Source organism: Martes martes, assembly GCF_963455335.1.
Source record: "Martes martes genome assembly, chromosome: 9".
NCBI classification, from domain to species: Eukaryota; Metazoa; Chordata; class Mammalia; order Carnivora; family Mustelidae; genus Martes; species Martes martes.
Window position 1 is genome coordinate 64,751,194 of NC_137896.1, and position 23,238 is coordinate 64,774,431.

A 23,238-nucleotide genomic window follows, 5' to 3' on the forward strand; every position below is an offset into this window, starting at 1 on the left:
AAGCTGACTTAGAGAGAACAGGCTGGCTTTCTGGGTGGGTTATTGCAGATTTGTTGGGCTGGTTTCCTGAATTGATGGCTGCAGACTGTGGGTCAGAGTTCCATTTTTATATAAGGTCTGGTCATTGTCCATTTGTTTATTCAGTTTCTCAAGGGGCATGGGTTTACAACATGGAAGGGAAAGGAAGAGAATCCCAGACAAGGGTGTAAGATACATGGGTGAAGGCTGGAGGGAGAGAGAGGCAGGCTGTTGGTTTGGGGAGGGTAGGTTGCTGCACTGCTGGGACACAGTGGTTGGGAGGATGTGAAGGTGGTGGTGGGAGAGCTGAGGCTAGCTGAGACCGGGGTCCAGAGGTGGAGGGCTTTATGGTCTATGCTGGTGAGTTGTGATTTTACTCTGATCGGTTAGGGCACTTTTTAGGGGGCAATTCTGGCAATGGTCTAGAGGTAGGATGAGTGTGTAGTCAGAGCACTTTGAGGCAGGAGGTCAATTAGGAGGTATTTGCAGGAGTCCTCTCCTGAGGTCAGGAGATGTTGAGCTAGGAGAAGAGCTTGTTGGCATCAGTGGTTCTGGGCTGGTCCCAAGGCACCTCTCCCTCTCCTCCCCACTCCGCTGTACCTCCTTGTCACCACCACTGCTTCATGTCTCCAAACCTAGCCAGGCTGGGCAAGTTTCCAGTGTTAGGACTTGACCAAGGATTGCAAGATCTGGCTTACAGCCCCCCTGCCTTTGCCTTGCAGTGCACTGTCACCCTACATGTGACCCTTGCGAGAAAGCAGGATATATCGAAATTAGGTATGTCCTTGGGACTTACCCCTGTTAGTCACCAAACATAGCTGGATAGGCTCTTTGGGACCTTTGGGACCTATCCCTTGAGGCCTACAGAAGGACTGTGACCAGGTTAAGGTCTAGAGGCCAATCTCCAGATACCTGGCTGAGTTTTCCACTTGTCATCTCTAGACATAAGGCCCAGCCTCCAGTGGGCTGCAGACGGAAGCAAAGATGGCCATTTCCAAGAGCCCTCATGTGTAGAGTATGGGGCCCAGGGTTACTGAGGGTAAGAAGGGGCCCATGGGAATGTTCTGGGGAGGATATGTGCCCCTTTCAGGACTTCTAGGCCATGGTTTTAGTCAGAAGCTAGTCAATGGGGATAGAACAATGAAATGGGCATAATGCCTCAATGCCTCCCTAATGCAGCCTCTGAGGGCCCACCCAGATTGTATTTCCCCAGGTGATGACAACCTCCTGGGCCCAAGTGCCCAAGAGGTGGCCAGGCAGAAACTGATGGTCCCTGGCTCCGGCATGCCCATGGCTCTGTCCTCGAAGCCTCAGCACTTTCAGGTGAGGATTCTGGGCTGATTTACCTGACACTCTCATTGTGATCCCAAGCTGTCCCCGCCTCTCTGCAAGGTCCTGGCAAAAGGCCAGAGCTACAGGTCCTCGGAGCCTCACTGCTTCCCCTGCTCCTCCCCGGCGGTTATGAGCCACTTCTGCAGGAAACGGGAGCTAGAGACAGCTCCGGGGAGGCCACAGGAGGCTCTGTTGGCTGTATGTACACCAATAGGCCCTGGCAAGTGCTGGGGAGGCGGAATGAAAGACCTGGAAGAGTCCTCAGGATTGTTGGCAACACAAGGCTAGCCATGTGCAGGGCAAAATGAGCTGTATGGGAAGGGCTGAGGAGAGTTCCCACTATGACCTCTGGAACCCTTATCCCATGGCTCAGCAACTTCCCTCTGATCTGTAACTTGTCACCCAATATTTCTGCTACACCTTCGCCTGCTCTCCAACCTGCCACCTGCCAAGGAGACTGGGTGTCATTCTTGACTGCCTTCTTCCTCACCCTATCCCCTGCATCCAGTCAATGGCCAAGTCCTAGCTCTTAATATCACCCAACTGTCCCCACCTCTCCATCACCACTTCACTTCCTTGACCTGAGCCACCACCACCGTGTCCCTGGACCACTCATAAGTTCTTCCTGAACTCCCAGCCTCCAGCTCTCTCCTGTCCATCCTTCAGCCAATGGGGTCTTTCAAAGATGTCATTCTTACCATGCCATGCACCTGCTTAAAAATGTCCTTAAAAATGAGGATATCCGGGGCGCCTGGGTGGCTCAGTGGGTTAAGGCCTCTGCCTTTGGCTCGGGTCGTGATCCCAGGGTCCTGGGATCGAGTCCCGCATCGGGCTCTCTGCTCAGCAGGGAACCTACTTCCTCCTCTGCCTGCTTCTCTGCCTACTTGTGATCTCTGTCTTTCAAATAAATAAATAAAATCTTTAAAAAAAAAAAATGAGGATATCTGGGATGCCTGGGTGGCTCAGTTGGTTAAGCCGCTGCCTTTGGCTCAGGTCAGGATCCCAGGGTCCCGGGATCAAATCCCACATCGGGCTCCTTGCTCAGCGGGAGCCAGCTTCTCTCTCTGCCTCTGCCTGCCACTCTGCCTGCTTGTGTTCTCCCCTCCCCCCCCGTATGACAAATAAATATATTTTTTAAAAATCTTAAAAAAAAAAAATGAGGATATCCATGACAGATGGTAGCTACACATGTGGTAAGCATAGTATAACATCTAGTTGTCAAATCACTATGTTATAGGCCTGAAACGAATGTAATATTGTATGTAAACTATACTTTAATTTTAAAATATAAAATACAATGAAAACTTTTTAAAATGAAGATGCTCTTAATGTCCTCTGGACAAAACCCAAACTCATTACAGTGGCTTCCCAGGCCCTTGATAACACAAGCCTACCTCTGCAAGCCACTCTGTCTCCTGCCTCTGCCCTTCCTCACCCTGCTCTAGCATCCTGGACATCTTGCAGTCCCCATTCTCAAGCCTTTCTCTCTAGCTGCCAGGTCTTTGCACATGCTGTTCCTCCTTTGGAGTACCTTCCTTTCCTCTCCTCTGGACCCCATCCCTTTTCAGCAGGCTAGTTTGCCCAGGATAGAGGGTCATCATGCCCAAATCACTGATTTTCCTCTGTGCTAGAGGTTAGGGCAAAATCCTGACATGTGACCTGTTTGCCTGGTTTGGCCCACTCTTGTCTCTGAGGGTCCAGCTGCATGCATATCTCTCCCTGAAGGGTTGCTGGACTTGCTGGAGACACAGGACACCTCATGGAGAAAGGCCGAGTCACAGCTTGGGCTGGGAGAGCTGGATGTTGTTTACTACCCACAGTCAGATGACAGGCTCCCAGGCCTGTGCCCTGCTAGCCATGGCCATCTCCAGTTCTTTCTCCCCCTGGGCGTCATCCAGCCAGGGTCTCTCCAGGGCTCTGCATTGCTCTTCCCCTCTTGCCTTCTAGTTCGAGGCTCAGATGTCATAGCCCCTTTACTGAGGCCCAGTAAAGTATATAAAGGGGAAGAAGAAACCGCAAATCAGAGAGCAAATCACAGATTGGAGATTCAATGGCATGGAACTTTAAAACTCTCAATTCTCTGTAAAGATCACAGATAAAAGTAAAAAAAGAAACAAGGGCGCCTGGATGGCTCAGTGGGTTAAAGCCTCTGCCTTTGGCTCAGGTCATGATCCCAGGGTCCTGGGATCGAGTCCCGCATCGGGCTCTCTGCTCAGCAGGGAGCCTGCTTCCCCCTCCCTCTCTGCCTGCCTCTCTGCCTACTTGTGATCTCTCTCTCTCTCTGTCAAATAAATAAATAAAATCTTAAAAATGAACAAACAAACAAAAAAACTGGGAAAGATTAGACTTCATTTCTATATTCTGTAACAAGCCCATTGCAATTGAAAACCACTAAGTAACACAAGATGAAAAGAATGAAGCAGTGGAGGGAACAGTTCCCAGAAGAGGAAAAGAGGAGGAGCCATGGCCTTCCTAGAACTTACCTTCAGGCAGGTGGAGTCCAGTTTGCTCTGGGTCTCCTTCCACCCCAGTAGATGCCTCTTATCAGAACATTTTGTTCTTTTAGAGAAGAATCCCTGTTGAAGAAGGGGGCCCAGACCCCTACCTCAGGTGCCCCCAAATTCCCCCCATAGGTCCGAGTGAAGGTGTTTGAAGCCCGACAGCTCATGGGCAACAACATCAAACCAATGGTGAATGTGGTCATCGGAGGCTACCAGTACAACACACGGATCAAGATGGGAAACAACCCTTTCTTCAACGAGGTGGGCTGCACGTGCCCTTCAGAACTGAATGGGGCAGTTGGGCCAAGGGGGGCAGCCAGGGGCTAGCTGGGGGCTGGGCATTTCCTGCAGGCATCAGGCAAGCTTGCTTCTTCCACAAACATTGGCTGAGCATTTACAGAAGGCCAAGAACTGCTTGGCACTGAGAATACAGACAAAATCATTTGAAACCTCCCATTGGAGGAGCAGTAGTCTTTGGGGTGGGGGTGGGGGATTGGCCTGTGAACACATAGACTGATAATGGTGCAAAACTGGGGTTAACAGATCTGGGGGCACTATTAATGCAGGCCCAGACCATTACACCTTGCCACTGCTGAAGCCCTAAGCTATAGCGTTGGGCTGATCACAGTTGGAAGTCCATAAATACTCACTGAATTAATTGGTAAATAGGCCAATAAATAAAAGGTAAAAGCACGGTGAGAGTAGGGAGGAATGGGGAGACTCAGGAAGAGCTTCCAAAACCTTGAAGGAAGAGTCTACCAGGGAAAGAGGGACATCATGGAGAAAGAAAATTCAGGAAAAAGCAATAGTGTCTTCAGAAGCCTAGAAACAAGAAGTAGCAGAACTTGGCAGAATGGTAGATGTGGCGTCAGTCAGAGGGAAGGCTGCAAAATGCGCTGGGACGCTGTCACAGATGGCACTTGGGAGCCATGGAGGGAGTTTAGGAGGAGAGTGATGGGGCCAGGCTTGCATTTAGGAAAGATGGTTCTGGCTCAGCAGAGGCTGGAGGTGCAGTGGACTGACAGGGCAATCTAGAAAGAGGCAGAGGCTCGGGTCTGTATCCCAGGCAGCTAGCTGGACCTTGAACTGCTCTTGACAGATGCTCCCGGAATCCCCCACCCCTGCGCTTTACCCTAGCAGAACCCCCTCCAGGAGCCTGGCAGGCCCCTGCTTCTGGAGGAGGAGCATGAGCATGAAATGGGCAAGAGCTGCGGAAGAAGCATGCTAGTCTGAGCCTTCAGGCTTACCAAGTCCTTGGGTGAAGTGGTGGAAGGAATATCATCCAACCCCTACCTCCTTTCCCTCTGCTTCAGATCTTCTTCCAGAATTTCTATGAGGTACCTGCTAAGTTATTTGATGAGACCATCTTAATCCAGGTGAGGAGCCAAACAAGGTAGGCCCACCTTCTTATCCCATCTCAATTCTGGGAAGGACTTCAGCCTCCCCACCCCACCCTTAGAGCCAGTTACTTCAGATGGTCCTTCTGACCCCAAGGCACAGCCTCTACCTCCTTCCTCACTCCCCGGCAGCCCAGACTCCCCATTCATCCATTTAACAAATCTTATGGAATGCCAACTGTTAGACCATAAGCTGGGCCCCGAAGGGAAGAAAATAGCCCTTCCCATGTGCCAGGATTCCCATGCCACCGAAGGACCCTCAAATGTCCCCTCAACATGGGACATTCCATTCCCCAACCAGTGGGACCCCAGTAACAGTGATGAACGTGTTTATCAGGTGCCTTCTGTGTGCCCAGAACAGGGCTAAGGAGAACAAGGAAGCCTCCCCCTTGAAGAGTATGCATGGTCTTGGGAACACAGGGACATGGTAAACGATCAGACAGCAGGTAGTGGAGAAAGTTGAGTGCAACACTTTGCTTTGGGCTGACCTTCGGGTTCATCAAATGAATTGGACCCTCTGATCAATCTCCTCATCAGTAGAATGGAACTAAAATTCTGAACCTCACAGGGTATTAAGAAATTAATGAGAATTAGATGAGAAAACCTTTGTGGAAGCATGGGTCACTAGGAAGTACTGAGCAAATCCTAGAGAATCCCTACAAGTCCTCCCACGGGGGTGGGAGAAATGGGGGAAGTGAATAACTGAGATCTTTCTGCAGGTGATGAATTCCACACTGATGAGATTCAACTCAGAGATCGGGAGATTCCAAGTGAGCCCTGGATGAAGGAGGAGGTTTGGTGAAACAGTTATAGAGACCCACCATGGGCTCCATGCCCAATTTTAGGGGCAAAAACTTGAATTTTCATGCAGAAATATCCAGATTTGGATCCACCTACGAAATGGGTTGATTTAAACAATTTATTCAGAACCTCTACTTCCTCATCTGTACAATGGAATTGATGATATTCTCAAAGTACAGAGTCCTTGTAAGGATGAAAGTGTGTACCATTTATGAAAGAGCTGGGTGCCATGTCGAATTCCCCACACTTAAATACTATGGGCACACTTCAAATCTCTGCCTCCAGGAAATGGAAGCAGGAAATCCAAAAAGGCAGAGAAACACAGAGAAAATTGCTGCCTATGAGAATAGAATAAAAATGTTTGCTTTGGGGGCGCCAGGGTGGCTCAGTGGGTTAAAACCTCTGCCTTCTGCTCAGATCGTGATCCCAGGGTCCTGGGATCAAGCCCCAAATCGGGCTCTCTGCTCAGCAGGGAGCCTGCTTCCTCCTCTCTCTCTGCCTGCCTCTCTGCCTACTTGTGATCTCTCTCTGTCAAATAAATAAATAAAATCTTTTAAAAAAAATGTTTGCTTTGGAAAGACACAGGCTGAGAGAGGAGGAAAGTTGACACAGTCATGAGGGCTAAAAAAGATCCAGGAAGATTGGGAAAAGGTAGGGTTGTCAGATTAAACACAGGACGCTCCAATAGATACTTTTTAAATATAAGGATGCCCCAAATATTGCATGGCTTCTCACAAAATATTGCAGGGAACCTACATATACTAAAAATTAAGTCATCATTTATCTGCAGTTCTTACTTAAGTGGGCATCTATATTTTTATTTGCCAAATCTGGCAACCCCTGAAAAAGGCTTCTTCCTGGGGAAAGGCACATTTAGGACAAATCAAAGTAAGGTTTCTTTCTCACAACTTGTAATAAGCACGTGAAGAGTCATGACCTGTCCCTTAAAGAAGCAGCATAGGCAGGGCACCTTGGTGGCTCAGTGGGTTAAGCCTCTGCCTTCAGCTCAGGTCAGGATCTGAGTCTTGGGATTGAGCCCCACCTGGGGCTCTCTGCTCAGCGGGGAGCCTGCTTCTCCTTCTCCCTCTCCCTCTGTACTCTCTGTCTCTCTCTCTCAATTAAATAAATAAAATCTTTTAGAAAAAAAAAGGGGGGGAGTGCTTAGAGATTGTGAGATTCCAGAGAGGTTAGGTAGCAGGAGGTTAAAATTGTTGTGCTTTCGACAGAGACCACTGCACAATTTCCAGAAGTGACCAGTGGTATGAACTGTTAAATAAGTTACAGACGTGAGGGGCACCTGGGTGGCTCAGTCTGTTAAGCATCAGACTCTTGATCTCAGCTCAGGTCGTGATCTCAGTGTTGTGAGATCAAGGCCCACATTGGGCTCTGTGCTCAGTGGGGAGATTCTTGCTTGAGATTCTCTCTCTCCCTCTCCCTCTGCCCCTCTCCGGCCCCCGCCTCTGTCTCTCAAATAAATAAATAAATAAAATATTTTTAAAAATAAGTCATAGACATGATAGAAAGTGATTCTTTTTAAACAATCACTTCTTTGGAAATTTTCAAAAATACACAAAAGCAGAGAGAATAGTATCCTGAGTTCCCACATCCCAGTCACTCAACTTCACTAATTCATTGCCAGTGTTGTTTTGTCTACACCTGCCTGCTGGGTTATTTTGAATCCAATCTCAGATATCATATCATTTTATTTTGAGATAGATATATATAGATAGATATAGATATATATTTCAGTATATATACATCAGTATATATTTCTAGAATGTAAAGATTTTTATTAAGCATAACCAAATGTAATTATCACATTTTAAAACCTTTCCAATTCCTGAATAACATTAAATACTAGCCAATGTTCAAATTCCCCTAATTATCTTATGAATTCCCTCCACGATTAGTTCAAGTTAAGATGCAGACCAGGCACTACATTGCAGCTGGTTAAAATGTATTTTTAGGTCTCTCTGATTCTGTGGGTCCTGCCCATTTTTTCTCCCTCGTAATTTGTTAAAGAAACTGGATAGTTTGTCCTGTAGAGTTTTCCTCCAGTCTGGATTTCGCGGACTGCATCTCCAAAGGATCATTTCACACGTCACTCTGCCCAGCTGTTTGCTGTCTAGAGGCTTGCCAGATTTGGTTCCATTATTTGGCAAAATGACTTCAATGGGAGGCACAGAATGTCTGTTGGTCTCTCTTTTTATGTTGTTAACAGCCACTGACGATCACTGCCTGGATCTGTTGCTTCATTAGGGGTGCCTGGGTTTGGTTGGGTTTGGTTTGGTACAATTGACATAGAATTAATTACACATGATTTAAGATGTATAATTTGATACATTTTAAAATGTGTGTATTCCTGGAAACCATCATCACAATCAAGATAACAAACATATCTGCCACATCTATCATCCCCAAAAGTTTCCTCGTGCCCCTTTGTTATTCTCACCCTCATCTCTCACCGCCATCCTACTCCCTCCCACCCCCAGGCAGCCAGTGGTCTGCTTTCTATAACTATAGCTTCATTTGCATTTTCCAGAATTTTATATAAATGGGGTAATACAGCACGTACCCTTTTTTGTTTGGCTTCTTTCATTCCGCATAATTATTCTGAGATTCATCCATGTTCACTGCACGTGTCAATAATTCATTCCTTCGCATCGCTGAGGAGTCCATTTACAGATTTATCCCAGATTGTTTAACCACTTGTCTGTTGATGGTCATTAGCTCATTTTCAGTTTTTGACTGTTACAGTAAAACTGCTATAACAGGGATGTACGAATCTTAATTTAATTTCTCTTGGGTAAATATGTAGAAGTGGATTGAGTAGCTCATACATTAGGTGTGTGTTTAACTTTTAGAGAAACTTCCTAACCGGTTTTATCCCAACAATTCCAGCCTTTATCATTTTATATTCCCACCACCAGTGTGCGCTAGAGTTCCCATTGCCCCCATTCTCATCAACACTTCATGTAATCCATCTTTTTTACTTTAGCCATTCGAATTATATGTAGAGCTATCTCACTATGATTTTAATTTACACTTCCCTAATGACTAGTGGTGTTGAGCATTTTCCGTGCGCTTATTCGTCATCTACATATTTTCTTGGTTGAAGTGTGTGTTCAGATCTTTTGTTCATTTGGAGCGCCTGAGTGGCTCAGTGTGTTAAGCATCTGACTCTTTCGACTCAGGTCATGATCTCATGGGTCATGGGATCTAGCCCCACATTGAGCGCCTTGCTCAGCTGGGAGTCTGCTTGAAAGATTGCCTCCCTCTGCCCTTCCCCCTACCCTCTCTCTCTCTCTCAAAATTAAATTAACAAATCTTCAGATCTTTTGCTCATTTTCATTGGGTCATTTTCTTACTACTCAGTTTTGGGATTTTCTTATATATTCAGAATACAAGTACTTCAATCCTGTACCACATCCCTCAGGCCTCAGGCAGAAACCTTCTCAGAGGAAAAGGGAAAGCCCGCAGTCTCTTTGCCAGCTCCTCCTTTGACCAGCCTCTTCCCCAGCATGGGAGACACCCTTCCCAACCCAGGGAAGAGTCAACGCTGCGTTGGCCAGGTAGTGCTGTGTGGTGACTGAGAACCCTTTCAATCCAGACCTCCTCAAGTAATAGTTGTAAGACTTCAGGCCCTTCTCTCACACTGAGTATCTTCTGCAGAGTGGAGGTGACAAAGGACCAGCGTGTAGGCTGTTGTAAAGAGTAAAGGAATTCGGGCAGGGCGAGTTCTCAAGCATTGGTGGCTAATACTGTCAGTACAGTACTGCTGTTTGTTGATATTGCAAATCTTGGCCAGAGGCCCTAACTAATCCTTACTCTACTCTTGTCTTTTCAGACAGATATTGGGTTTATCTACTATTCTCCAGGTAGGTATCAGCTGTTGCAAGTATGTGTACCTTCTAAGAAAACGCAGGCCAGTTGTCCAAACATTTCAAAAAATCTGTACGTTCAGCACGTGAGAGGAGAGTATTAGAGGGTATGAATTATTTTCTGTATGATAATATCTTTAAAACTCAAGGCATCCCTTTAGGTCAAATGCTCAACTTTTATTGCTGCCTTGGTTTGCATTTCTAATTTTTGAGGGCAGTATTCAGAGACTGGCATTTGAGTAGAGGTTTCTGCTGTAACCATAGCATACAATCTGGCCATAACATACATAGTAGGTAAAGGTTGGAGCTTAGGGTTGGGGAAACTGCTTGCCTCTCTCAGACCAGGATAGTGACAACAACTGTAGATTCCCAGGATGGAGAAGAGGGTTCTCTGTTTCCTAAAGGCAATGGCTGGCAGCGTGGTGAGTGTACTAGATTTGCCTATGGGTAGGAGTGACTCCCAATTTCCTCTGCTACTCTATGGGACCCAGAATATATGAGACCCATTTCTACACCCCTCTCCCACAGAAACAAAGACTGGTTTCAGGGAAGAAGGATGGAGACTGGAGGCCGGTCTCCCATGGGCCCTCTGCCCCTTCAGGTCACACACTCATGAGGAAATGGTTAGGCCTCTGCCAGCCGAATGAACCCAACAGTGGTGTGAGAGGCTACCTGAAAGTCACCATCTGTGTCCTCGGTGTGGGAGACCAGGTTCTGGTGAGGCTGCCCTGACACGCCAGTGACATTTCCTACTGTGGCTGCTTCCATAGGGTGCCCCTGGGCCCTCAGAGTGGCTACTGATCTTCACATGCTTTTATTTGCCTGCGTGTCACTTGGGGGTTGTCTATCCCTCCCCTATACCTAGTGGAAAGCCGGGGAAGTCAAATCTGGTGGCTATGGCCATGACCATCCTATGACTCTACCCTCTCAGCTCTCTGGTCTCTGCAGGTAGATCAAGAGATGCCCTATGGGGCTGATGACACCACTACTGAGATCTTCAAGTCAACGGTGGTCCCGACCAACGTAGCCTACTTACAGTTCTTCATCTACTGCGCGGAGGACCTTCATCTCAGTTAGAGTCAGGGTGGCAGGGTGGGACTGACCCTGAGGTTCCCTACACAGTGGCACTCTGGATTCTCATGGGGCTTCCCTGTTCCTTTTTTTTTTTATTTAAAAAAAATTTTTTTTAAGATTTTATTTATTTACTTGACAGACAGAGATCACAAGTAGGCAGAGAGGCAGGCAGAGAGAGAGAGAGGAGGAAGCAGGCCTCCCGCTGAGCAGAGAGCCCGATGCAGGGCTCACTCCCAGGACCCTGGGATCATAACCCAAGCCAAAGGCAGAGGCTTTAACCTACTGAGCCACCCAGGCGCCTCTCCCTGTTCCATTTTAATGCGAACCTAAAATTCAGGGAGTGGGGGAGAGGATGAGACTGAAATCCACCAAGATTTGTTTCATGAATACCCCATAGATACTCTTTTAAATGGATCAAATGCCCCTGACCTGTCTTTGATGCCTGGATGCAGACTCCCAGTTCCCAGCAGTGCCCACTCTCGCTGCCATTATGTGCCATTACACATAGAGATAGAGTGGACATGGGAGAGGTCTGCCTGGGTAGGGGTGTAGTGCGGATGGTGAAGGGGTGTAAATTGTTCTGTCACCTCCACGTGTCCTCCCCTTAAAAAAAAAATGCTGCTTAGAAATCTTATAACTTCTTGTTCACAGAGAAACAGCACTTAGTGAGTCCTGTATTGGAGGTGGAACTAATTGGGGAAAAGGTAAGTATAGAAAGGGTCTGAGATTTTGAGAAATTGTCACCTGGATAGTGTGTGAGGAAAGATGGAGTTGGTGGGCGCAACCCCCGGATTCTGATCTCAGGTCCTCCATCAGTGGGCTGAGACCCCACTGGACCAGGAAGTCTTTGAAGATGGAGGCCATGGCTGAGTCACCCTGTGTCTGCGAGCTGGGCACAGAGCCCTGCAGGAGCAGATGCCCACTGAAAGCCTAATGTGCATGAAGGACACAAATGAGTGAATGAAACATGTCCGCAAACAACACTGAAACGGTCACTGTCTTCTTTGGGGCGGGGTTTCTTCATCCAGAAATTGAAGGTTCTGGACAAGAGAGTGTTGACATCCCATGATCCTCTGTGAGTAGAGAGTGGTATTTTTCAAAGTGTGCTGATGGATGGTCTGTGCAAAACAAGGATCCTATGTTCAAATTTGGGGAACGCTGGGTTGAGTTAAACAGGTTTGTCTCAGAATTCATAAACCATTGTTTCCACCATATTCTACCTATTAGAAGCATCATTAAATCCAGCCCATATATAAAGGGAGGGAAATTAATGTCTACCTTTCCAAGGAAGGTTTTCCAAAGGATTTGTGGACATATTTTAAAACCACCACACTGAATGTGGTTTGCGTGCTCCGGTCTAGGTGAGATGCTCTTGGGCAGTAGCTGGCACACAATTTCACAATTTTCAAAAAATGTTAATATCTCTGATTTTCTGGTATGTATTAAAAGTGTATTAACCAGTATGTTTACAAATACAAATTTGTATTTTGTAATACAGGTACAAAAATGTATTAACCAGTATATATTAACCAGGTCAACCAACCCTTGATTTCACTGACATGATTGCTTAGAATAGCACCAGGTTTAAAAATGAAGTCAAGTGATGCTTTGGAAAGGGGTATGCCATTGTGTACTATCATAGCATGGTTTTTGCTCACTTTTCTGTTGGGATCATAGAGTTTATCTAACAAAATCTACGTGTATGCACTCATATATAAAGTTAGTAACCTTATGACTATTTAAGAACAAAGTCAACTGAAAGATGATCTGAAGACAAGTGATAGGGAATCTGGATCTGGGCAGATATACAAAGGACTGACATTGTACCTGAGGAAAGATTGTCAAAGTGTCTTTAGACCACTCCCATGATCAGCCCTGTGCCAAGACAGTGTCCATCCCTGGGCAGGGGTGGAAGGTGAGGTCTGTGGAGGGAGGAGGGGTCAGGCTGACACACTGTTCTGGGATGTTCCTAGCTCAAGACAAATGTGCTGACTCAAACTGAGAACCCGATATGGAACCAGATCCTGACCTTCCAGATTCAGGTATTGCTATCTTATCTTTTTTCCTTTTCTTTTCTTCTCTGAGAGAGAGAGAGCTGGGGGAGGGGTAGAGGAAGAAGGGGGGAGAGAAAGAGAATCCCACGCGGGCTCCACTCTCAGTGTGGAGCCTGGAGCCTAATGCAGAGTTCGATCTTATGACCCTGAGATCATGACCTGAGCTGAAATCAAGAGTCGGATGCTTAACCGACTGAGTCCCCCAGGCGCCCAGTGCTGTTCCACCTTGACCACTCTCCTCCTCCTGGCCCACAAATGAAAGGGAAGTTTTGGTGTGGAGGGGTGCAGAGGGAAGGTAGAGGCCAAGAAGCATGGGGTGGGGACGGGGGGCGGGGCACCAGGGAATGGGGGTGAGATCTGCATGATAGGGAACATGAAGAAGCCCAGGACAGATTTCAGAAAACTTACTTTATTTGTCCAGTATTAAGAAATGAGTGGGCCATACAACTGAACTTTCCCAAAAACTTAAATGTGTCCTTTCACCTACATTATAAAACAAAACCCAAAAAATCATTTAAATCTACATTGTATTATGCATTTTCTTATCTTCAAGGCGAAGTGCCCTGGACATAATTATAGCTCTTTGTTAATGGCCTAGAGGTATTGTGGGAACATAGTATATGGGCTACATGGAGTATGGCTTTTTGTTCCTATACTAAACGGGTCCAAGTTGCTCTTCTTTGTGGGATTCTGTAGTCTGATTTCTATAGCTTTTCAGTCCTCCTCAGTGACCTATCAGTAATGTGGATGCCAGTCTTCTTAAAGCCCTGGAAGAGCCTTGATTGCCTTTGACTACGTGTCAGGCTTCTAAGAACTGCATGTAGAAAGAGTATGAAATTCTGAGAGATAGCTTGAGCACTGTCATTAAGTATTAGTGCATAAAACTTTATGTGGCTTCTATTTGGCTACACAGAGAGTGTTTGCTTTCCTTATACCTTACATTTGTGTGACATAAAATCAGCTCATGAGGGACGCCTGGGTGGCTCAGTTGGTTAAGCAGCTGCCTTCGGCTCAGGTCATGATCCCAGCGTCCTGGGATCGAGTCCCACATCGGGCTCCTTGCTCGACAGGGAGCCTGCTTCTCCCTCTGCCTGCCACTCTGTCTGCTTGTGCTCACTCTCGCTCCTCTCTCTCTCTCTCTGACAAATAAATAAATAAATAAATAAATCTTTAAAAAAAAAAAATGTTCTTTAAAAAAAAAAAATCAGCTCATGAGTTCCCCTCTACTCTCCTGGGACCCTCGTCCTTGCTAGAAACTTCCCTGGTCTGCCTCCTGATGAGGCATCATCTTTAACCCATTCTTCATAATCCCTACCTTCCTGAGTGATTTTATAGACTCTTAAAGTAGGAAGAGATTTTAAAAGGAGCCTAGTTTATCCCCCACCTTTGTTTCCTCCCACCTGTCTCCAGCTGTGCTGAGGTTTGTGGCCGGGATCCTCAGATGCTCTGTGACTGCTCAGAGCCTTGCAAGTCCTCTCCCATGTTCAGCTGCCTTTAGGTTCAGAAACCAGTGGCACAGGTTGGGCCCTCCTTCATCCCTGAAAGAGGCCTTCCAACATTTAAAGATGTCCAAACACCCCTTGGATCCTCATGCATTTCCCAAGTAACACAGTCTCCTAGGCTGGAGCTGTTTGGAAGATTGTGATTACACTGTGGAAATGCAGCAGGCAGGTGTGACCCTCACTCTGAAAGGCAGGATGACCACAGAGACAGTAGCATCTGAGGCCGGCCTATCAGCACCCCAGCAAGGCAGGCTTCAGGGGAAGCTCTACTGAAAATGGGTGTATGCTGGCTTACAATCTAAGGGCCCCAGAACAAGGACAGTCAAGATAAGGGACCGGGAAAGGGGAAGAGAGTTCTCAACAGCGTGAATGAAAAGATGGTTCAGCCATGAATTTGAATGTGGAGGATTTGTAATATTGGAAGACCAGGATGCCCTCCAGTGCCCATCTCTCCACTTCTAGGGAGCCTTTCCTAATTTCTTCTTAATCACTTGCTCAACTGGAAAGCCCTTCCCCTTCTCTACCCCAGCCCCCAGCTCCCTGGCAAGGGGAGAACAGACAAGTAGAAAGGACAATGGGAAGTACTCTTAGCCATGCCTCAGGAAGTGCAGTGAGGAGAAGAGACCCCAACTGAGAGGATTTAGGTACCACTCAGGCCCCAGCAGCTCTGTTTTACACACAGATTGTTTTTTGTTTTCCTATTTGAGGGGACCCTGTGGCAGAGTGGAAACAAGAATCTGAAGCTTGGGTTCCGGTCCTGACTGCGACCCTGACTGTGTGGCTGTGAACAAGTCCCAAGTCCCTCTGCCTCTCTGGGCCTTATTCCCCATCTGTAAATAGGGACAATCGCAGCCCTCACTGGGTTGTGGCAGACTTGTTAAGAGCTCTAAAGAGAGCTTCTAAAGAGAACTTGAGGAACTCAGTTTCTCTGTGCCTCAGTTTTCCTGTCTAGAAATGGGAATAACAGCACCGGGCTTATGGGGTTGTTGGGAGGAGTCACTCAGGTGATCCATGTAGATCATTCAGCCCAGGCCTGGGGACAACGGAAACCCTTCCCACAACAGCAGCTACTATTATTTATTCTGGAAGGGATAGATGTCCTGCTGTTTAAAAGTTAACTGCTAACCATGAAGAAGACGTTCTAAGCCACAACCTCTATGCAAGACGGTTGACAAGCATGCATTCAGACAGTGGAGAGCTGTGTGAGGACTGCAGTCATCGAGCCCATGGTCAGGGTGGACTCAGGTCTCAGTCCTGAAGCTCATGCGATTAGGGGACCATTTTAAGAATAAGAATACAAAATGACCACGGGACACAGTCATAGGCCTCTCCCAGGGCTTTGCAAGGGGCCCATGTTAAGTGGGGAGCCCCACAGCCACAGGCCTATACGCTCCCATGGTAAATCCATCTTGGCTGTGGTGACATGGCTTACTGGTGGCTGAGCCAGGCCTTGGACCCAGACCCAGCACTTCCCAGCTACACTCAGTCTCTCTGAGGACCAGAACCTCGGAGCATGCACCCGCGATGGCTCTCGCTTTCCCTTGCAGCTGCCCTGCCTCTCCAGCTACATCAAGTTCAGAGTCCTGGACTGGTGAGCCAGGGTGGAGGTTGAAAAGCATGCCGGGGAGGAAACAATCAGAGCTAGGCGAGCAGTTTAGCCTGCGGGATGTGTTTCTCTCCAGTCCCAAGAACAGTTGCCAGGATGAGATTGGGACCGTCAGCCTGTTCCTCAACCAGATCTCATCTACTGGAGCAGAAATAGAAGGCAAGCAATCCCCCTGGCCCCTGCCTCCTGTCCCTCTCCCACCCGCCCCCGCCCCTGCCCCCCTCACTCTCTCTCCTTGCAGGAATGTACTCTGGCTTCCTACCCTGTTTTGGCCCCAGCTTCCTGACTCTCCGAGGGGGTAAAAAGGCCCCTTTCAGGATCCAGGAAGAAAACACTGTAAGCTTCTCATGACAGCTCTAGGGAATAGTAGAGGTAATACCAATTGAATGAAAGGTTCTGGGGCCTGGAAAGTGCTGCGGGAGGGCCTGATCCTGGTTTCTGTCCACCACGCTAGTAGAGGACATGTAAGCTATGTGTTAATGGCTATGTCTATATGGGACGAGTGTGGCACGAGAAATAGATGGAGAGCTCGGGGCGTTCCCTGAGGAAGGAGCACTGAGTTGGAACGTCAGGTAAGGCTTCCAGCATGTGGAAAGGACGTAAGAGTCAAAAAGACAAGCGTAGAAAGTATTGGACTGTTAAAGACTGATGATAACAGCCAGGAAGCCAACTCCAGTTCGCTTAAAAGATGGGAACTGGGCTGAGAAGAACTCTGAATGAGGACGAGTTGCAGGCACCGGGACCTCCATGCCATCAAGAGACTCTCTCATTCACGCCATCTTTCAGCTCTGCCACTGCCACTCTTCCGCCTGGGCTGCTTTCTTTCCCACTGCAGTGAAGCTCCCAGCAGGCAGTGGCCATCGCAACCTCCAACAGGGAAGGCCAGGGGAGGATTCTAATTGGCTGCCTTAGGTCATGTGTACTCCCCTTGGGCCAATCACTGTTGCCAAGGAGGAGGGGCATGCTCTGATTGGCCAGGCTGGGAGCTTATCACAGCCTCCTCCAAGCGGGAAGCATTTTCGGGGAACACGTGCTTCGGATTAATAGGTGGGTCCAATGCATGAAGAGGAGGAATGGGCCTTGGGGTATGGAGGAGGGGTCAAGGCCCAGAGGTTTCTGGGCGCAGTCATGCCTGGGGGTGTATGGAATTCCGCCCCAGGACTGTGGTCAGCCCTAGGCAGGAAGTCACTGGACAACTCTGTCTTTGCTGCATAGGTGTCAGGGGACACTTATCTGCTCTTTTCTCGTTCCTTTTCTCACCATTTTCCTTCCTGTTGCCCTAGAATATTCCCGACTCTCTTAAGGATGGTCTAACTTATCGAGGCCGAGTCTTCCTGGAGTTATCCACCCACGTCACTTACTATCAAGACCTTAAGAGGAAAGATCTCTCCTCGGAAGTGACCAGTATAGAGGTAACTACAGGAAACAGGGAACGTAGGAAGAAAGAGTCCCCTGCCCACCCCAGATCTACTGCGGGTCCTGTTTCTGACACTGTAGAGGGCCCGGCCACAAGCTGAACGAGCTGTTGGCTGCCTGAAGATGTTTGGTCAACTGCCTGAGTCTTTACTAAGCCCCTCTTGGGGCTTTGTGCTGTGCCAAATCCTGGGTGGTCAGGGACCCAGTAAATAACAAGATAAGTTTTCAGTTTAAGAAATGTGCAATCTAGTTAAGGAGAAATGATCTTCCAAGAAGTTTTTACTTCTTCCTGTAACATGGGGAAGACCACTGATGAAGGAAGGGGCAGGAGAAACAGCATTAAGAATAGCCACCCAATTATTTTTAAAAATGGGAATAGTCATGAGGCAGGAGAACCAGAGAGGAGGGAGCAGGTTCCAGAGACCCTTTGGAAACAGAATGATCAGAGCCACAGATCAACAAGACATAAGAAATGAGGCTAACTCCCCTAAGCTGATGCCCCTTTTCTGCCTCAGATGGCAAGGTGGTCAGGGTGACATTCATGCTCCCTGAAGGAAGAGAAGGTCTGGGGGTGCGGGAGAGAGACAACAAATCCCACCTTTGACATATGCTGGTGAGACACCCACGGAAACCAGTCCTTGAGGCTGTGGACAGATGGTGTGTCGTCAGCACACTAGGATCTGAACACAGAGTTGTGAAGGAAATGCCTGGGAGGAGTAGGTGGGTGAAAGGGTGCCACAGCCTAAGGCAGGTAAAGGAGGAGAGGAAGTTTGCAGAAGAAATTGGGGAAGAGTCTGCAAAGAGGAGCTCGGAGGCAACCCCTCCAACCCAGGGAAGAGTTGCCAGGCCACACAGGTGCAAGGGAGAAGTTGCAGACTCTGCATAGAGGCAAGTGCACAGAAACTTGGCTGGAAAAGTAGAAGAAGACAAAATCAGATGGGAGCTCAACAGAGGCTCAGAAGGGAGAAGGAGGGTTATTTTTTATGACAGGGCAGACCTTAGCTAGTGAACAGACTGGGAGAGTGCAAGAGGAGGGCAGGAGATGGCCACCGAAATGAAAGCAACTGACATGGTCAGTGGTAGATGGAGGACTTCCCGCAGAGAGGCGGCATGGTGGGAGGAAGCCACTGGAGAAGGGCTCAGAGTAGATGTGCATGCATGTGCCACCCTCACGAAACCCCTGCCCATGTTCATTCCATTGGGCGAGGGCATTGAGGCAAAAAGGAGAAGGAAGGGGTAGCCCAAGTCAGAGCCCCAGCCTGACCCTCAGGGCCTTGGAGGGATAAGACCCCCTCCAAGGAAAGAAAGGAACCACAGCTGGCTGGGAGGAGGGGACCAGGTGATAGAGGACCTGGGTGGAGCTGCACTTGAGCAGCAGTCTAGGCAGGATTTTGAGGGGGCGTGGGTTCAAAGATGGCCCAGCTCACCCTGAAGAGAAGCAAAATGGCTTAAAAAAAAAAAAAGGCACCTCATCTTTGCCTCCTTGCCTGTCTCTATAGCCTTGTTCATCCCTTGGCTTATGTACTGGGATGTGGGGGGATTATTGTTTTAGAGACACCATCACCGCCAGAAGTATGGGCTGTGTGTCATCTTCCTTTCCTGTACCATGATGCCCAACTTTAAGGACCTGATCCAGTTCGAGGTCAGCATTGGCCACTATGGAAACAAGATGGACCTGAATTACAAGCCTTGTGTCTCAACCACACCGTACAGCCCAGTGATACATGATGGTAATATTCAGATCCAACCCAAGAGTAGAGAGCATCCCCTGCCTCCCAGGCTCTGCGCTTGGCCTTTTTAAGGGTGTTAGCTCATAGAAATTCATAGGCATTGTTAACCCACATGTCTCACATAAGGAAAATGAGCTTCAGAGAGGTGAGGTCACCTGCCAAACATTGCACAGCTAGTCGGTGGTGAGGCCACGACAAGAGTTGAGAGTAGGCATCCACTCCAAGTTCTTCTCTACACTACATTTCACACTACAACTTCCCCAACCCCAACTTCTTCCCTTCTACTCTGAACCAGCCCTGACCCATCCATGCCACCATTTTCTGCTACTCATCTTCCCACCTGCTATCCATCCATTAATCTACTCATCCACCAACATCCATTAATCTACTCATCCATTCAACTCCTACCCATCCACTGACCCAAACACTCAGCCAAACTCCCATCCATCCATTCACCCATTAATCCAATATATACCTATTAAACACCTATACCAGGCTCTATGGTGTAGCATTTCTCAAAGTGCAGTCCCTGGGCAAGGGCATCAGGATCACCTGGGAACTTTTAGAAATGCAGATTCTAGGGGCACCTGGCTGACTCATTTGGTTAAGCACCTGACTCTTGAATTCGGCTCAGGTCATTATCTCAGGGTTGTGAGATGGAGCCCCACATTGGGTTCTGTGCTGAGATGAAGTCTGCTTAAAATTCTCTCTCTCCCTCTCCCCCTTCTCCCCCCGCCCCTCTCATGTGTGCTCTCTCTCTTAAAAAAATGCAGATTCTTGGCCCCACCTCAGTCCTTACAGAATCAGGAAAGCTGGAGATGGTGCCCCACAATCTGTGTTTTAACAAGCCTATCATGTGATTTAGATGCATGCGAGAGTTTAAGAACCACTACTCTCAACTTCGTCTTCAACAGCTTCGCAATTTCCTTGCCCCTTGAGAGCCTTTCTGTGCATCCCACTTCCCTGGATTTTTAAGAACTGTTCTTTAGTGAAATAGAATGCACACACCATATAATTCAACTATGTAAAGTATGCAATTCAGTAGTTTTTCATGTATTCACAGAATTGGGCAACCATCACCATGGTCAATTCTAGAACATTTTTACCACTCCAAAAGAAACCCTGTACCCACATGCAGTCACTCTCTACTTCTCCCCTGGATCCCCAATCTCAGGCAGCCATTAATCTACTTTCTGTCTCTGTGGAGTTTCCTATTCTGGATATTTTATCATACACGTAGATTCACAATCTTGTGAAAGGCAGCCTTGGTGTCTGGCTTCTTTCACTTCGCGTAACGTTCTACTTGTTTTTAAATTATGAAATATATACAAAAAATATGTTCAATGCATATATACCATTTAAAGATGAATGAAATGGGTACCCCAAAACTCAGCACTCAGCTTAAAAGATAGAAAATTGTCAGCATCTTTGAAGTTCCCTGTATGTTCTTCCCAGACCCATTTATCCAAGAAATAACCACACTCCTGACCCTCATGGTAATCACTCCCTTGTTTTACTTTTCAGTTTTTACCATCTATGTATGCAACCCTAAACAGCATACTCTTTTTTACATTTTAAACAAATGGAACTTTTCAGTCTGTATTCATCTGTTTTCCATCTTTTGCTCAATATTAGGGTTTTTTTTTATGTTGGTATGTGTAGTTGAAGTTCATTTTCACTTCTGTGTATATTCTCCTGTATGATTATAGCACCAATTATGTGGTATATGCAGACGTTTGAGACTTATCTTTTTTTCCTACTATAATAATCGTGTTATAAACATTCTTGTACATGTCTCCTGGTTTCAAGCACAAGACTTCCTCTAAATTATATACCCTGGAATGAAAGAGGAATTCAAACCAAAAGAAATTATACCAAATTACACTCTCATCAGCTCAATATGAGAATTTCTTTTGCTTTTCGTTCTCACCCGTACTTTATGTTGTCCACCAGCCTTTTCATTTTTGCCGATGGTGGGTGTAAGATGGTAGCTTATAAGATCTTGATTTGCATTTTCCTGATTACACATGGAGGTTGGACATCTTTTCATATATTTACAAACGTTTGTTTTTTCTCATCTGTAAAAAGCCTATCAATGTATTTTATCTATCATTCTATTTGGTTGTCTTGGGCTTACTGGCTTGTATGTTACTTTTTCTGGGAACAATCTTTTGTCAGATGGGTGTATTATACATACCTTCCCTAAGTTTGGGGCTTTCATCTTCATCTTAATGACAACTTTTTGTTTTTTTATTGAGGTCTTATTTGCAAACAATAAAATGCACATATTTTAAGTGTACAGTCTAATGAATTTTGGCAAATACACCCATGTAGCCACCATGGCTACATCCCAAAAAGCTGTCATATGTCCCCTTTTAGTCAATCTCCCCAAGCCCTGGGGTCAGTCATTGTGTTGTCTATCACTATAGATTTGTTTTGCTTTTCCTACAACTTCATGTAAATGAAATCAGACATATGGTTCTTTCTTTTTCTACCACTTCTTTGGCTCAGCATCGTGTTTTAGGAACTCACCCATGCTGTTTCATGGATAAGTGTTTTGTTCCTCTTGATTTCTGATAGTACTTCAGTATGTGGATATGACAGTTTATTTACCTATCCCCCTGTTCGTGGAAACTTAGATTGATTCTACAAAAAGCCTGATGGAACTTTTGTCTTTTGTTCTAATCAAGTTTTTTTTAATTTATTTTGTTTTTACTATTGCATTCTGTCTCCTCTACTGGTTCTATATCTGTGGATTAGTTGTAGTGGTTGCTCAAGGGATTGCAATATTGATCTTTAACCTATCATAGTCTACCTTGAGTTAATATTATAATTACTTCATATATGATAATATAGTACATATATTCACATATAATTGTCATATATAATATAAAGTGCAATTATAATAATATAATTGCATTTCACCTTTGTTATACATTCTAGAGTTGGCTTGTCAATATTTTGCTTAGGATTTTTGCATGTTTATGAATAAGATGAATCTGTAATATTTTCTTTCTTGTAATTTCCTCATTTGTTTTTTTTTTTAATTTTTTTTAAATTTATTTATTTGTTAGAGAGAGAGCGAGCAAGCACAGGCAGACAGAGTGGCAGGCAGAGGCAGAGGGAGAAGCAGGCTCCCTGCCGAGCAAGGAGCCCGATGTGGGACTCGATCCCAGAGCGCTGGGATCATGACCCGAGCTGAAGGCAGCCGCTTAACCAACTGAGCCACCCAGGCGTCCCTCCTCATTTGTTTTCAATATCAAAGTTATGCTAGCCTCATAGTTGAAGTTGAGGAGCATTTCCTCTTTTTACTCACTATGAGCATTTGAGTAAGACTGTAATCATCCATTCCTTGACAGTTTGATAGGCCTCACCTCTAAATATAAGCCTGGTGGGTTTTTTAATGCAGCAATTTAAATATGGACTTATTTTAATTAGTCAGCTTTTCTATTTATTTTTAAGTCAATTTTGGTAGGTTTGACTTATCTAGGAATTTATAAATTTCATTGAAGTTTTTACATTTTTCAGCATAAAATTATTCATAGTATCTTTAAATTTTGTGGCAAAATAGATGTAACATAAAACAACATTTTAGCTATTTTTTTAAGATTTTATTTATTTATTTGACAGAGAGAGATCACAAGTAGGCAGAGAGGCAGGCAGAGAGAGAGGGAGAAGCAGGCTTCCTGCTGAGCAGAGAGCCCGATGCGGGGCTCGATCCCAGGACCCCGAGATCATGACCGGAGCCGAAGGCAGAGGCTTAACCCACTGAGCCACCCAGGCACCCCACATTTTAGCTATTTAAAATGTACAGTTCAGGGGCGCCTGGGTGGCTCAGTGAGTTAAGCCTCTGCCTTCGGCTCAGGTCATGATCCCAGGGTCCTGAGATCGAGCCCCACATCGGGCTCTCTGCTCGGCAGGGAGTC

General features: G+C 46.5%; 1 protein-coding gene across 1 annotated transcript in view; it reads left to right on the top strand.

Moving 5' to 3' along the window:
• The window catches only part of FER1L5 (fer-1 like family member 5), a gene marked incomplete at its 5' end in the record, with an annotated part of 54,338 nt that overhangs the window by 4,197 nt on the left and 26,903 nt on the right, over window positions 1-23,238 (top strand). The window contains 15 exons of the mRNA XM_080813626.1: window positions 741-795; window positions 1,232-1,341; window positions 3,984-4,112; window positions 5,165-5,227; window positions 5,968-6,018; window positions 9,897-9,927; window positions 10,532-10,647; window positions 10,879-11,002; window positions 11,656-11,708; window positions 12,978-13,046; window positions 16,108-16,151; window positions 16,243-16,325; window positions 16,408-16,502; window positions 17,450-17,578; window positions 19,135-19,312. Of these exons, the coding sequence (XP_080669752.1) occupies window positions 741-795; window positions 1,232-1,341; window positions 3,984-4,112; window positions 5,165-5,227; window positions 5,968-6,018; window positions 9,897-9,927; window positions 10,532-10,647; window positions 10,879-11,002; window positions 11,656-11,708; window positions 12,978-13,046; window positions 16,108-16,151; window positions 16,243-16,325; window positions 16,408-16,502; window positions 17,450-17,578; window positions 19,135-19,312 (1,330 nt within the window). The remainder of the gene's footprint in view (window positions 1-740; window positions 796-1,231; window positions 1,342-3,983; window positions 4,113-5,164; window positions 5,228-5,967; window positions 6,019-9,896; window positions 9,928-10,531; window positions 10,648-10,878; window positions 11,003-11,655; window positions 11,709-12,977; window positions 13,047-16,107; window positions 16,152-16,242; window positions 16,326-16,407; window positions 16,503-17,449; window positions 17,579-19,134; window positions 19,313-23,238) is intronic.